The sequence below is a fragment of the Phalacrocorax aristotelis genome, chromosome 5 (assembly GCF_949628215.1).
Source record: "Phalacrocorax aristotelis chromosome 5, bGulAri2.1, whole genome shotgun sequence".
Lineage (NCBI taxonomy): Eukaryota > Metazoa > Chordata > Aves > Suliformes > Phalacrocoracidae > Phalacrocorax > Phalacrocorax aristotelis.
Window position 1 is genome coordinate 19,663,213 of NC_134280.1, and position 14,827 is coordinate 19,678,039.

Below are 14,827 nucleotides of genomic sequence, written 5' to 3' on the forward strand. Positions count from 1 at the left end.
GGGGGCGACTGGGTGATTTTAGTGGAGAATGGGACAAACCCCTCTATTTTGAAGGTGCTGTCTGTGTCCAAGGGTCAAAGCATGGCAGGACAGAGGAGGGAGTCGCTGTGTTTCAGTGCTCTTCTGATGCCGATCAGATCGAGATGAATTTTGGCCCAAGGCTGCGCTGAAGCAAGGGTCTTGCGGGGACTGTGGCCGAAGTCTGGCGTAAAGCGGTAACTCCGGAGCCGTATCGTGATGTTCCTCCCCCTTCGGGCACGGAGCCGCTGCCCTGTCGGCCGCGGGGGCCGGGCAGAGCCCGCTGGAGGAGAGGTGCCGAGGGCGCCGGTTCGCAGGGGCGGCTCCGCCCGCCTTCCCCGCCCCGCCGGGCCCGGCCGCATCCCGCAGGTGGATCCCGGATCCGGCTCCTGCCCTCCTCCGCCCCCCCCACCCCCACCCCCCCCCCCCCGCGCCGGGGCCGGCGGCGCGCGGAGCCATGTGACTGCCGCGCGCTTCCTGCCTCCGCGCCACCGGACCCGCGGAGGGCGCGCGGCGGCGCGCGGAGCCCGGCGCATCCCCGGCGGGCGGGAAGGAGGGAGGGGGGCGGCGGGGAGGGGAGGGCGCCGCGCCGCCACCGCCACCGCATGGAGACCCAGGACCAAGGGGCGCAGATGGAGCCGCTGCTGCCCACGGTACGGCTGCCGCAGCGCGGCCCCGGCGGCGGGGAGGGGGCGCGGGGGGCTGTCCGCCTGCCCCCCCTACCCCGTGCTGGGGGCCGGGGCCGGTTGCTCGGTGCGTGGGGAGACGGGCTGGCTCGCTCCGGTGGCGGGCGAGGCGGCGGCGGCGGCGGCGGCGTGCCCGGGGATGGAGCGGTGCGCGTTTGTGCGTGTGTGCGCGTGTGTCCCGCCGGGGCAGGCACCCCCGCCCTCCGGCTGCACCCCCGCCCTCCGGCTGCACCCCCTTCGGGCCTCCCCTTCCCCTCGGTGCCCCCCTCTCCCCGCATCCCCTTGCCTCCGGCATCTCCGCTTTCAGGCTCCCCCTTGTCCCCCTGCTCCCGGCCGTGGGGCAGTGCTGGGGAGCGAGCACCTGTGGGATGCTCCGCGGGGATCCCGCCCCGGCGCCGGGGCTGCCTCCGCAGGTCCCCGGCCCTCCCTGCCCGCAGAGCGCAGGCGGGTCAGCGCAGCTCCGGCGCTTGCACGGCTGGGGCTTTCTCCCTCCGGATCCCGGTCTCCGCTTCGTGCAGCGGTGTCGCAGTTTCGTGTGCTCAGACGTGGAGCTGGTAATCTGTGGGGTTATTGTCGCCTGGGGGGGTACGCGGTGCACCCTTCCCTCTGAGCATAGCGCGATTGCACGGCTACGGCTGGGCGGTGTTTCCGCAGCAAGTAGGAAAGGGCTCAGTTGGTGGGTGACTTTTTTACGCTGTTAGATCGGGGGGACTCTTCTTTCCTGCCTGGCCTTCCCCAGACACAGGGTTGGCAGATGCACACAAGGTGTAAGTGTGGGCGTCGATCTTGATCTCAGACTGAAGATTGTTTGTGAATGGTGGTTCCTGGCTTGCACTGGAAATCAGTCTGTTTGGGGCAGGGAGAGGTCTCTCACATTCGTACACACCCCTGTAAACACACTGCGTAGGTCTGCAGAGGCTTTGCTGGCTCCTGAAATGGCTCTGTGTTAGCATGACGAGCTGCACAATATTGACAAAGCTTGACAGAGGCAAGTCTCAGCTGCCGCAGGTTGATGAGATGCACTCGTGGTGAGCCCGTTTTTCGTAGGGTCTGTTCCCGTCATCTGTTGACGTGGTCCATTTTGCAATCAGGTGGCAGGTTGCTACACAGTGTGAGGTTATCTCTGGCATCTCCTCTCCTTGTGGCAGGGACAGTTTTTCCTGTTGCTCTCTGGATACCTTTTATGAATCCCAATTCTTATTGCTTGTTGCTTTTGCAATTTCTGACGCTGGAGTAGAAGGTCCTGTCTTTTTCACAGACAGACTGCCCAGTTCCTTTCCTTAGAGAGGCGATTCATTGTGAATCCAGTTTCCATTTGTAGTTCAGCAGTCCTGTGGAAGACTTAGACCTCAGTGTTTCACACTGGTGTGGTAGTCTGCAGTCGGTAGCAGTCTCGGTCTTGCTCGTACCATGCTAGCCTACGTGCCGGTCTCGCTTTGTCAATGTGTGTTGTCTCTGGTTGTGCGACAGCCGCTGCGCAGGGAGTCAGAGGAGTCTGCTTTCAGAAGGTGCAAGGTACAGGATTGCCTCGTGCTGTCTGGCTTTAAGTTTTATTCCTCCAGGGCTGTGCACCAAAAAAAAAAAAAAAGCTGTTGCTGTGGTTGAGAGGACCAAAGAAGATAGGATTTCTTGTGTGCTGATGAGGGGAGAACTGTCCCTGGTTCCCTCTGCAGCCCTGGCTGGCAGAGACCTGCCCTGATGCAGGACCTGTCTGCAGAGCTGCAGGTCCCCGTCAGTGCTGTTGCTCATTAAGTTTGAGGCCTGGTTCCCACCTCCATTTCCTACAGCTAACTAGTTCAGCAGCTGTTGTGTTTGCTTCAAATAGGGAAGGGAGACTTCTGTACTCCATGTAATATTTATTGTGGCATGTCCTCTTCATCAGTCCTCTCTTACTCTTGCTGTTTCTGAGAGGGCCTCTGCAGGCCAACATGGCGCCGTTGCCTTCCTGCCACGACGATGGTAAAGGCACAACTCCTTCAGTCTTTGAGATTTCCCTGTCCTGGTGGTATTTTCTCTGTGCATGAAGCAGTAAAGTGTGTAAATGTGCTCTGGAGCCTCAGCCTGGCTGATACCTAGAACCCTGCATGTGGTAAGGCAGAAATGTCTTTTGCATGGTGGGAGTCTTGCACCTGGAGTCATGGCAGAGTTGAAGGAGCAGGACTCCCTGCTAACTTGAGCGGCCTTAGCCTGGGAGGTAATGATGTGACATAGCAATACCTTCAGAGTACTCTGTTTTAGGTATCAGTCCTTATCTTGACTGGAAACAAACGGAACAGGAGTAAGAGCTGTGAAATGGATATGGTTCTGTTCCCAAGTTTTGTCTCAGTTTGGTGGACTCTGGGTATGAAGAAAAAGGTTCCTAGCTGAAAGAGCTTGTTCCCTTCAAGGGCTTAGTCTAATGGCTTTGGTATATACAACAGAGTTAATTTATTTTTGTGTGTGAAACTGTAGCACGTGATATGTTTTAATTGTTATTTATAGTAAAAAGATAGCAAATGTAGTCCTTGATTAATTTTATTTTCTAATGCTGCTCAGATATTGTGAAGCCTCAATGTAATTTCCCACCAAAATCCCACAGCCTGTACCAAGTGGAATCTATTTTTATTGTAATGTTAGTCATATGTTACTATTAATTTATTATACAAGCTTTTAATTAAAAACCCCAATCCCTAGCAATTTGCAAAATGATAAAATACCTTGCTGCCTGCAGTTTTGAGGAGTTAAATGTCTTTCTTATCACAAACTTCTTTTGGAAACTCAGCCGCAGCACCTTTGTTAGTGGTTAGGCTATTGCTTCTCAATTTTTTTTCAGTGTGGGCAAATTTCTGTGAAACTTATTAGGAATTTTTTGCAAATTGTCTGTAAAAGCAATATTGTAGAGATAAATGAAAAGGGAATACCAGGCAATTGTTTTACCAGGAAACAATTTGTTCAGACTGCTCTTGAAAATGCAAATATAGTCTTTCTTTTATTGTTCAATACATATACTAATGTGGTAACAAATGCAGACCTGTATGCTTTCTGTATCATCTAATGTTTTATTTATCAGTCATCAAGTATAGCTTTTCAGTATGATTATTCAGAGTGCTTTAAAATAGTTGTGAGTAATTGAAAGATTGCTGAGGAGTCATCATTTCTTTACAGAAGTGGAGAAACAATCTGTAGATCTTCTCTACAAAGATTTCTAATGAAAGAACCAGATATGATTAGTTTGTCTATACACATGTGTACCTCATTGCATGTAAATTATTTTGCAGGTTGTCACTTAAGGCAGTGTATTCATAGCAGAAGTTATTCGTGGAGTATTGTGTTTCTGTCCATTCTGGATCTCTCTTGTATGCAAGTCAAAATTGGCTTTCAAAACAGGGTTGTTATCTGACAGAGGCTTGATGCTTGATATAAGGAGCATGTATAGACAAAGTGCAGATATTTTTGTTAACTATGTTTATGCTTGGCCTGTTATTCTCCTTTCTGCTGTGTTTCCTGAAGGTAACAGTAAAACCCACGAACGTAAAGCCAAACTGACTCTTCCTTTCTAAGTTCATGTTCTGTCGTCTTCCTCATCCAGTCTTAAAATTCAAAAGCTGCTTTGTTTTATTTGTTTATTTCCTTTAAAAATTTGGTAGATACAAGACCTCAAAGCATGACATTGCTAGTGCATGCCTGTGGACATATACCATGGTATGATATGGTATGTATGCACTAGAAAGGTACTGTTTTCATCGAGCACTCTTGTCACAGCTACAAATGGCACGCAGTTATTACTACTTAGGCCTCTGTATGTGGGAGCACTGTATAGCGAGATCTTGGGTAGTAACTATTTTTAATGTAGCAGGTGAGTGTGGGAAGCTGCTCACAGCAACAGGCCAAATTCTTTTGCTTTTGTTAATGCTGAGTGGGACCTCCGGCGAGACTTGCAGATGAAATGTATTGCTCACTATGAGAATGCATGGCAAAGCCTGACCCCACAGTTTGTATAACAGTACCAATTCCCAGCACACTTCGCCAAAATTTAGCATTATAGTAGCAGTTTAGAGTTTATAGGGACTATAGGAATGTTGTGGTTCTTTTGGGAAAACAGAGAGGCACCATTACATTTTCAAGACAAGAGTACTGAGGTAATGGCACCAATGAAAATAAAACCCCAAAACCGAATTATAAATGTAAATTTAAGATTGAGTTGCTGCTTTGGGTATTTTCTTTTTACTGCCTGATTCCAAGTTCTGAGTGGAAAGAAAAAAGAAATCTTTTTTTTTCTGGGAAAATGCTGGAATGAAATGAAGTAACAATCAGAGATACATCTTTCTTTACAAAAACCCAACCCCCTCTGCCTTGTATTTACCAATGTCATGACTGAAAAAGCTTTCTCTGGATCATAAGGTGTGCTGTGGTGTTACTATTTAAGAATAATTGGCAGCCTGATATATATTTGTGGGGAGAAAAAAAAAGGACAAAGTGTGAATACTGTGTGGAAATCATCCTACCTTAATGCATCTATGTCTGGTTTGAGTTCTTCCCACTGTTTCTACTTGTTAAATATATGCTTTCAATTTCCTCTGCTAATAATTGCATCTTCCCATTCTACTTCTTCCTTTGGAAAAAATAATAGAATCAATTCTCAAACAAAATACTCCCACTGACATCTTTTAATGCTTCTTAAATAAGTAATGTTTACAACCTCAGTGGATGAGAGGATTTAAGCAGGTGAGGGAAAACTTAATCCACTGTAAATCGTCTTGAACAATTAGTTGTGTATCTGATATGAGAAGGGAAAGCCATAAGTGTAGAACGTTCCGTTCCTTTCATTTCTGTAATACACTGTAACATCTGTTTTCAGGTCTGCATTGTAAAAAACCCAGGCTTTTGAAGAAGCGTGCCGTTGTGACTCCCTTTGCAATAATAAGGCCATTTTTATGTCGTCCAAATTAATGGAGGACTGCATGTGTTTGACACAAGTTTCAGCGTTAGTGAAGTGTAAAAGTTATTCTCATGAAATGAAAAATAAGCTTTGCATATTTAAAGATTCTTAAAATCCACCCGGCTTCTGCAAGGTTGTTGATTAGGATAGGCAAGGAATAGATGATACAGGCAATGGCTAAAAATAGAAGGAAGGAGGTGCCTTGGGGGGGAATAAAAGAGGTTGCAGGGTGAAATAAGGGTAAAATTGAGAGTGTGGAGATATTTGTGCGAACTTGGAGAACTGAGGACATTATGACTGACTGTGGTTTGAAAGAAAAGAGGAAGCTGATTAAGTTGCATGGGGAAGAATTGATTTGGTTATGGCATGGGGAAAGAAATGGAGGAACAGAAGCAGGAAAGCCAGCTCATGCCCTTGTACAGCTGGGGCAAAACAGGATCTTGAGTCCTGATTCTTCCATACCTTTGCTGATTTCCCTGGCCACCTCCTGGAGCCTTTTTACTTTGTTTAATTAGCTGTTTACAAGACCTTGAGAAGTTGATTATACGTAAGTTTTGGAATTCAGTGGAGATGTGAAATATACATCAAGATTTTTAAGTTCTCAATTTTAATCAAACAGAACAGGAACTTGCTGCAAAGAAACAGGCATGTTACCATATTTAGCAGAAATGAGGCCTTCAAGGTACATGAGGTAATATTTGGCATTTGTAAGGTATTAGCTGATTAGTACAGTACTACGTGCTACGTTTCAAGAGAAGAATAGCAACTGTAGAGCAATTCAGGAAGAACAACAGAAACCAGCATGGGCCTGAAAATATGGAAGATGATTAGAAGAAACTGGGATTCCTTAGCCTGACCATGGAGATATGCATGTTTAGAATGTAAAAGGCTGCTGCAGCAAAGAAGACCGGTTTCTTTCTTATATCCCCCCTGAAGAGGAAAAGAAGAAAATGTTATGGGGCAATATTAAAAGGATGTTAAAAAAACCTGTCTAATGCTGAGGATAATGAAGCAGTCAAACAAATTGTCTAGTTTATTTCTGGAATCTCCATTATCTATCTATAAGAACAAGTAAGATGAATATCTGACAGAAAAGATGCATATATAGTTATTGCTGCTTTAGGGCTAAGTGATGGACTAGGAGACCTCATGAGATCTCTTCCAATCCTATCATTCTGTGGCGAGGACTCACTCTTCTCTTTTGGAAAGACTATTTTATAGATGGATGATGTCTCCTGCAAACTGAGGAGAAGGGAACAGTTTGTCTGGATTATAAATGTTCATGCCTTCAGTTAAGTCCACCTGAATGTAAATTTACTGTAACCATTTACTATTAACATATTTAGAGAGTTGATTAAAAAGATAGACGCCTACCATTCATCCAAGTGTGTGATCGCAAGCAGGTTTTAAAGCCATACAAAAGTATAAAATGTAGCATTATTTATTAACTTGTATCTGCAAAATGCTAGTCTTAAATTGGATTTTTAAGCCTTCATGGAATCCTGTTGACTTTTTAAGGAACATAGGAATCTGTCTGCATCACTGGGGCTGCAAGAAGTTCCAGGATAAGTTTCACTGGGAGCAGTCACTTTGTAGCTGTCACACTCAAAACCGTCAGAAAGTATTGCACATTTGTGTTGATTTTTGGAGAGAGGTTGGGATTGTTTTGCACCTTTTTCTGATAACTCATATTAAAAGTAGTCAAAATGCTATAAATTAAGGAAAACTGATCTGAAGCCACTGTTCTGAGGAATTGTTCCAGATATCAGTCATTAACAAGCACGCTAGATTCTCTCTTGAGGCATTCATAGTCACTGAAACTATGCAAGGATGGGAATAAATCCAAACCCTGCTATTAGATTCTGGCAAAAATAGCAAATAGATACTTAAACTGTAATTAGTCTCAGAAACTATGTCATTAAATTCAATAGCAAAATGCCATGTCATTTCTGGAGAGGAAGATCATATGTACATGTAAACTTCATTTTCAACATACAAATTTGTACAAGGGTTTTATTTTAGAAGTAAGCAGCAATCAGCAAGAATGTGATTTCATGTCAGATCTTTCCCAGAGAAACACTGAAAACTCTGTGGTGGTAGGATGTTTAGAGTGTTGTAAACATTAATAGGAAATAAAGGTACAATCAGGAAGATTGTGTATCAAATCATAAGTGCTTCAGATTTTTTTATTGATACTGATTAGTATTTTTAATATTTTTTCTTTATAGAATCCACAGGGGAATAAAAATAACTTCAGGATTGCAGGATTGTTCTTTCTTCTAAAACATTTTAATTTTGTGGTTCAGGAAGATGCTCCTGGTAAATGTGAATGATTTGGTTTATGATTGTAGAATGCAGATTAGAAATAGGTAAGGGCTGCATTTATGTTGTTGTGCTTAGAATTTGTAAGATTCAGGAAAATTTTCATTTTTGTGTTTTGTTAGAGGAATGAAACATGAAGCTTCTGAACGCTAAGATGGAGCTATTTAGTTCTGTAAAGCTCTATTTCTGTTGTAAAATGAAGCAGAAAACCTCCTGTAATTCCAGGATAAGGGTCCTGCAGTCTCTCCTAGATCTGGTTGGACCAAAGATGCCATTGATAAATTTGTCCTAGACTGTATTTCTAGAAAGAGGATTTTGCTTTCAGCATCCATCCATCTCTCTGTATATTTGTCAGTTCCCCAGTAGCCAGGCAGGAATCCTGTCAGTTGTATTGTTAAAATTCAGCTAAGAAAATATCGATGTGTGTCCTCACAAATTAAGATGTTGACTTTTTTTTTTGGGAAATGTATACTGAAAACGTACAGAAAAGTATGAAAGCTTTCTATTTGGAATTAAAAAGCATAATGATGTCTAAAATCAGCTTGAGGAGGTTGCCAAAATTCCCATGTGACAATCAGTAAAGTCAAACTGCAGCTCTAGAAGTGTGCATCTTTTTTCAAGGCTTGACTTGGTAGAGCTGAAGATGTCATTCTCATTCCTGTTGAATTGTTTAATCTCTTTATCTGATAAGACAGAGCCTGTTACAACAGCTGCAAAACAGAACTGAATCTTGAGCTTTTAGCTAAATCCATAAATTATATGCTCTGTTAAATGTAGGAAGTTGATATTTTTCATTTGAACTGCAGCTAAGTAACAGTAACGGTAAGGTGAGAATTTGAATGGCGAGTATTAGCCACCCATTTGCTCCAGAGATTTGTACTTTACCTTGGGATTCAAGGCTGAGTTTATAGATACACTGTTCCCAAGGGCTACTGAGTAGCTGTGCAGAAGTGGCAGAACCACTGTCGTCCCTGTTAACAAAAAATTTCTCACTTGTTCTGCCCAAGTGGGAAATGGATAAAGTTTGATATCGTCTCCTAAGAACACAGAACAGTTTTTTATGAGATTGCACTACCAGTATCTCAAGTATATTGATGCAGAGTTTAAAAGATTGGAAGCTTATGATCTGAAAATTTATAAGGAAGAGAATATATTTTCCTGGTATGCTCTGTAGTATGAAGAATGTAACAAAACCAGTAATTTAATATTGTCTGTGGAAGAGTGGGCATTCTTCTACCTTTGATTTCTTGAAAATGTAGATAACCTGTATCCAAAATTGTCACGCTTTAAGAATTTTTAATCTTTTTTTGTGACCTATTTAGGCAAGTACCGAAATAGAGCCAGAGTGTCCCAGAACAGTGCGTTATTGTGCTGACAGAAGGTTTATTATATGTATTAGTGTTTTAAATGAATTTATAGAATAAAAGTAGTGTTCCCTTCACCCCCAAATCTGTGCAGCTGTTGCCACCAGCCACCTTAATACTGTCCTCAGAAACAACCTACAATTTCTGGTTCTTTTGAGGCTACTGCTACCTTGTTTGAGACTCTCATATGTTCCAGAAGTATCATCACCAATACAAATGTTCATTCAGCCTCTGCAAGTCTGCTGTGTTCTGAGACTTCAACATACTTCACTTTTTTGCAGAAAATTTCATAACTTAGGTTGTAACCCATGTTATCCAGCTCCTTCAATTACTGTCATCCCTTCCCTTTATTTGAAGAGAAGATAGAAATTCTCAAACGTAAGACTTGACTATATAATTATCTTCTAGAAAGTTTCCACTTTATTCTGTTTTTCCTCTTAATGATTGTGTTATAGTGAAATACTTAGCTATGTCCACTTATTTTTATTGCAACATTATAATAGCTTTTGAAATTAAATGTGCAATGAGCTGTAAAAACACTCATAAAGCTGCATTTTATGCTCCTCCAAGATTCTTCTCATGAAAATTGTAATAATAGGTGAATACCATATGTTTTTTTTTTGAGAGAGGTGTCTGGATGAATCCAGAATAGGTGAACATGCTCTCAAAAATAGTGTTAAGCAGTGCAGAAGCCCTCATGCTTATCCTCACCAGTTTCATAGAAAGGAGCTTTTTCTGTAGCCATGCAGCTGACTTTATTCATTAAAATCAAATGGGCCTCTTGCTTTTGGCATAACCCCTCACAGCCCTCATCTTGTAGGGGAGTGGATTGAGAAAAACCCTGCTACGGAATACCCTCTGGAACCTCATGTAACTCACAGGACTTTGCTCTAAAATGACATTGGAAGGAAAGGTTAAGATTTAAAGTAAAAGCCACATTCAGTTATAGAGAGGATGAAATGTTTTTCAGCGAGCTATAGCTTCCATAGTTTGATTGTGTTCATTTCACTTCATTTTGGCTAAAAGTCTGGGACTCTGTGTCCACTGTGTCTGAATTGATTTACTGTGGCCACCAAATACACGCTTTTTTTTCCCCTATTCATCCAGCCATAACTAAGTGTAGGTGAGAGGTTTCTAAATGCAAGCCAGTATTGCCTAGAGCAACAGAAAACTGCAGTTACCTCTGGAGTGGAGAAGACCCATTGAAGAGAAACTTAAGAAATAAATATGCAAAAACCTGGTAACTCTTCACTGAATATTTGTGAACTGTCATTTTTTTCCCCACTTCTCGTACAGTGCTTGTACAGTGGCTAGATTTGGGCAGAAATAACAGAAGCAGCAAGAACTTTTTTTGCCTTGCAAAATATTGTCACTAAAGGCTGTGTACGCGTTAATGAGGCGTGCAGCTGACAGAAGCAGATTTGTGGAGGAAAAGAGCTGGTTTTGAGAACTGGATAGCTCCACTGAACCCATGATGAGGGATTTGCCTTGGGCTGGCTTCTGCCACAGGAACCATGTTCCCATTAGCAGTTGCAATGAGATGTATACATGGTAAAACGATTATAGCTCATGAGCCCCAGTGCAATACAGCCAAAGAACTCCAGATCCCAAAGCTATCTTACCATGCCTCCTTCCTCAAAATTTCGCCATAAATATGAAACTTGTTGCTGTACGTACATGTATGAAAAAAAGTTAAACTAGAGAGAACAAATATAAGTTCTTAAAAGACTCTTTCAAAGAAAAATATGGAGATTATTAGACATCTAGTGAAAGTGATTACCAACATGAGTAAATGTGTAAATTGACTAAATGTTTGTGGTTTTATTTTTGTTGTTTGACTTTTGTTTATTCTTGTGTGAATGACTCAGGCCTGTACAGTCCAATCTTGTGCACATTCATGCTAGTGATACATTTTGTGTAGTTCAGCACAAAGAATACAGGTTTTGATGAGGCATGCAATGTAGGATCTGAGAAGGCCTGGTGGGAAAGTAGTGTTCTTGTTCTGAAACCATTTTTTTGATTTTAAAGTCTAGAAATTATGATTCCAGAAGTGGTCTGATACAGCAACCTGTCGTATAAAAATTCTGAGTAGTGTTTTAATGACAATGTGAGAAAAAGGTAATCTCTACCAAACCAGTTCTTGGAGACTCTTAGGCTATTAAAATTGCTAACTGTGCCACTCATCAGAAGTTATTCATTTTTTCTTGTTTATTTGTTTGTGTCTATCTGTTCTCCCTTGACTTGCATACAAAGGATGGCTGTATAAAAAAAACTGCTGCGAGGTAGGTAGCATCATAACCTTCTCTTCTAATTCCTTAGTTGCATGCACTGATCTCACATAAATGCAAGGTAGGTTTACCCTTGATAAAATCGGTGTAATCTGCTTTGTGCTTGGCATCACATAAGAATAAACACAGTAGTTTATTACAGCATGGATAAGATGCTGTAAATGAGCCACCAAGTTTAGGTGATCGTATTTTTTTGTTTGGGCGAAAAATTGTGTGAACCTTTTGGGATGAGGACAGTATTTTTGTTCTGGGTGGCTGCAAGGTCTGTTGCAAAGGGGTCCTGGTCCATGACTGGCCAGTTCAGGAGCTAGGACAGTACATGTATGAATGGTAAACTTGTTTATTGGCTTGATTGCAAACAAATAGATTTCTGGCAGTGCAAAAATAATAGAATCTACTTCTTTTCTCTAGTTTGTTATTCTCCTGTTTGCTCACAGAAATTACTGAGCTATTGCAGCATAACCATTGTAACTGTAATCATATAAAGTGTTTGCTACAAGAGTGTAAATAATAACAGTTATAAATTGTGAATGGCCAGAATTAAAAATACCTCTTAGTCTGAGCTTTTATTTCTGAATTTGTTTTGGTTTTCTGTGTTGTTTTTTTTTTTTTAGACTGAAAACTTCTAACTTTCTTGACATAAAAATTAGGAACTTCTATGGATTGAGGGGAGTGCTGTTTTATGGATATGAAATTAAAAAATTCTAGAGCAATATGATTAATCTGGTTGAAATACTGTAACCCAGAGACTGTTATTTTCCTGTCTGCTATACTTTAATCTCCGAGCTCAAATTTTTCATTTCCTAGTGATTGCAGAGATAACTGTTTATGTAATACTTCTATTATGAATATTCATTAAAAAATAAAAAATGTCATTAAAATAAGTCTGGCAAGATTGACTTGAGCAAAAACAAAAGAATTGATAAATGGTCTGTGCAAACTGTAATACAGTATTGGTAATGCTTTACAGTTATAGTACAGGTTTTACTAACTCATTACTAAGAGTGTGCTTATTTCTGCTACTGATATATTTTATATAGGAAAACAATATTGATTTATAGTTATGATGAGTGCTTTAAAAAAAAAAAACCAGCCTAAAAAACCCAGAACACAAACCACCTAAAGTCCATAATGTAACTGATTATTTTCCTGCTAACATCTAGTATTTTTCTAGCAGGGTTTTCTTGTATGTTAAGAAAGAGTGTGTTGTTTTTTGTCCGTATATATGCAAATATGAAAATATATTTCATTCTAATGGAATCTTTTTAAAAATTTCTGCCTGGTGGCAAATATTAACTGAATGTTTTCAGCGTCCAAGAAATACAAGACTAAATAAATTTCCCTTTGGTTTTGTTATTAATACTGTGTTTTAGTACTAGTAGTACTCCATTTGTGTTATCTAAACCTCGGCTTTGTTTTGAGATAGCAGGTGCTCAGCATTTCCCAGTGACCAAACTTCTTCAAGGCACTAAAATCGCATTGAGATTTATTACAGTATTCTAGGCCTTAAAGCAGCTTCCAACAGGTGCCTTTAAAAACGGTTGTAGTATTTAAAAAAAAAAGTGTCTTTCCTTCTCTTATTTGAAATGGGAAAGTGGCTCAGTCCACAGTCAGCAGTGAGATTCCTTCACAAAACCTCAATTTTCAAGTATTTCCTTTTAGGTATCTTTATCAATAGTGAGAGGAATACAAGTGATAGGAAAGTTTTTTTCATTTGGAAGGGCTAAGATTACAGATGTGTTTTGAACATGAGCAATCCAAAACATGCATGTGAGTTGTGAGTATAATGAGTATAGTGGGAAGAGCAAGAAATTAAAAGGAAAATTCAGTATCAAAAAATTATTGTCAACTTCAGTGTTTCTGCTATAATCTTGCAATCTTGTAGCTTCAACACACACCTATATTCTAGATTTTTATTTAAAAGGTAAAAAGTAGGCAAGATTTTAGCTCTCATGGTAGAGATGGAAAATGTGAAAATGTCTGTGTTGATAATCCAGAAGGCAGAAATCATCCTATGTGTGCTTCTTTTAAAACTTCATCTTTTGAGCCAACCTCTTGATTTTTAGTGCTATTGCTGTCTCTCAGTATCCTTTTTCTGGAACAAATTCCATCTCTCCCAAGGACCGTTTTCTCTCTGCTGTCTAGGATGCTCGTTGTTCTGGTTGTGCTCCTTTTCGATGCTGTGCTCTACTCAGGCATTTCCTCCTGCACTTCTGTTGCTTGTGCTTCACACAAGTGTTGGCGTGTGTTTAAGGGGAGGTGAGAGTTAAGAGGCTGCTGATGTGGACACAGTACAAAAAAACCTTCCAGAGCACATTCTGCATTTTTTTTTTTCTTTCTTCAAGAAAAAATGAGGAATACCAAACATCCACAGCTTTCATGTGGTAGTGACAGTCATTCTCTGGACTGGTCTCCCGTAATGTCATTGATGGTAGCCCTGAGTGCTGGCACCTGAGACTGGGCTTTGCCTGAGCTTTCAGTTTCAAGACTGTAAAACCTGGATCATATTTTGAGGTCATATCATTCAGTATTTCTTGACTAGTGGGGAAATAGTTTCTGTTCAAATGGAAGCTATGTAGATTTGGAGTTGTTCTGGAAATGAGGTAATTCAGGAGACAAAGGATATACCATTAAAGAAAAGGTGAATACAGAATAAATCCTAACTAATTATAGCAGAAATAGTAAATTTCAAGAAAATTATCAGTCACTAAGTTAAAAACAAGAGCGAAACACTTCTCCACGAAGTGTAGAGTTCAAGTGCAAAACTTAGTGATGTGGGATATTGTGAAGGCCATAAGTGTAAATAGGTTAAAAAGGAATTAGGTAATTAAGTACGATGATCCCAGTTCAACAGATGCAATCACCAGCTTAGGCAAACTTTAAAGTGCTGATTACCAGAAACCAGGACTGGGTACCAAGAGGGTAGACCATTTGCTAGTTCCCTTTTCTTCTTGTACTATAAGAACCAAGTAGTGGGGCAGCCTGAGGTGAGATACTGGATTTCAAAGATGGCTGCATTTGTGCTTTTGCTTTCCTTCCTGGGTTCCATGAAATAGGGTTTGTCATTGTTAGCTTGGCAGTGACAGGTTATGTCTTTGATGTTTTTGTGGAAAAAGAAATAATTCTCTTTGATCTTACCAATGACTTGCTCACCTGTAGATGAGATAAGTTAAAAATAGCAGCTGATCCAAAATGAGTTAGGGTTGCCCATACACTGTCTTACTTTCTTGT

At 41.3% G+C, this 14,827-nt stretch overlaps 1 protein-coding gene across 2 annotated transcripts in view; it reads left to right on the forward strand.

Annotated features, from left to right (window-relative positions):
* Positions 1 to 592: 592 nt before the first annotated feature.
* The window catches only part of SLC4A10 (solute carrier family 4 member 10), a 168,492-nt gene continuing 154,257 nt past the window's right edge, over positions 593 to 14,827 (forward strand). The window contains exon 1 of one of the 2 annotated variants that reach the window (XM_075093306.1): positions 593 to 671. In XM_075093306.1, coding sequence (XP_074949407.1) covers positions 624 to 671 — 48 coding nt within the window. In that variant the 5' untranslated portion in view covers positions 593 to 623. The remainder of the gene's footprint in view (positions 672 to 14,827) is intronic. The other variant, XM_075093307.1, reaches the window with a different exon arrangement.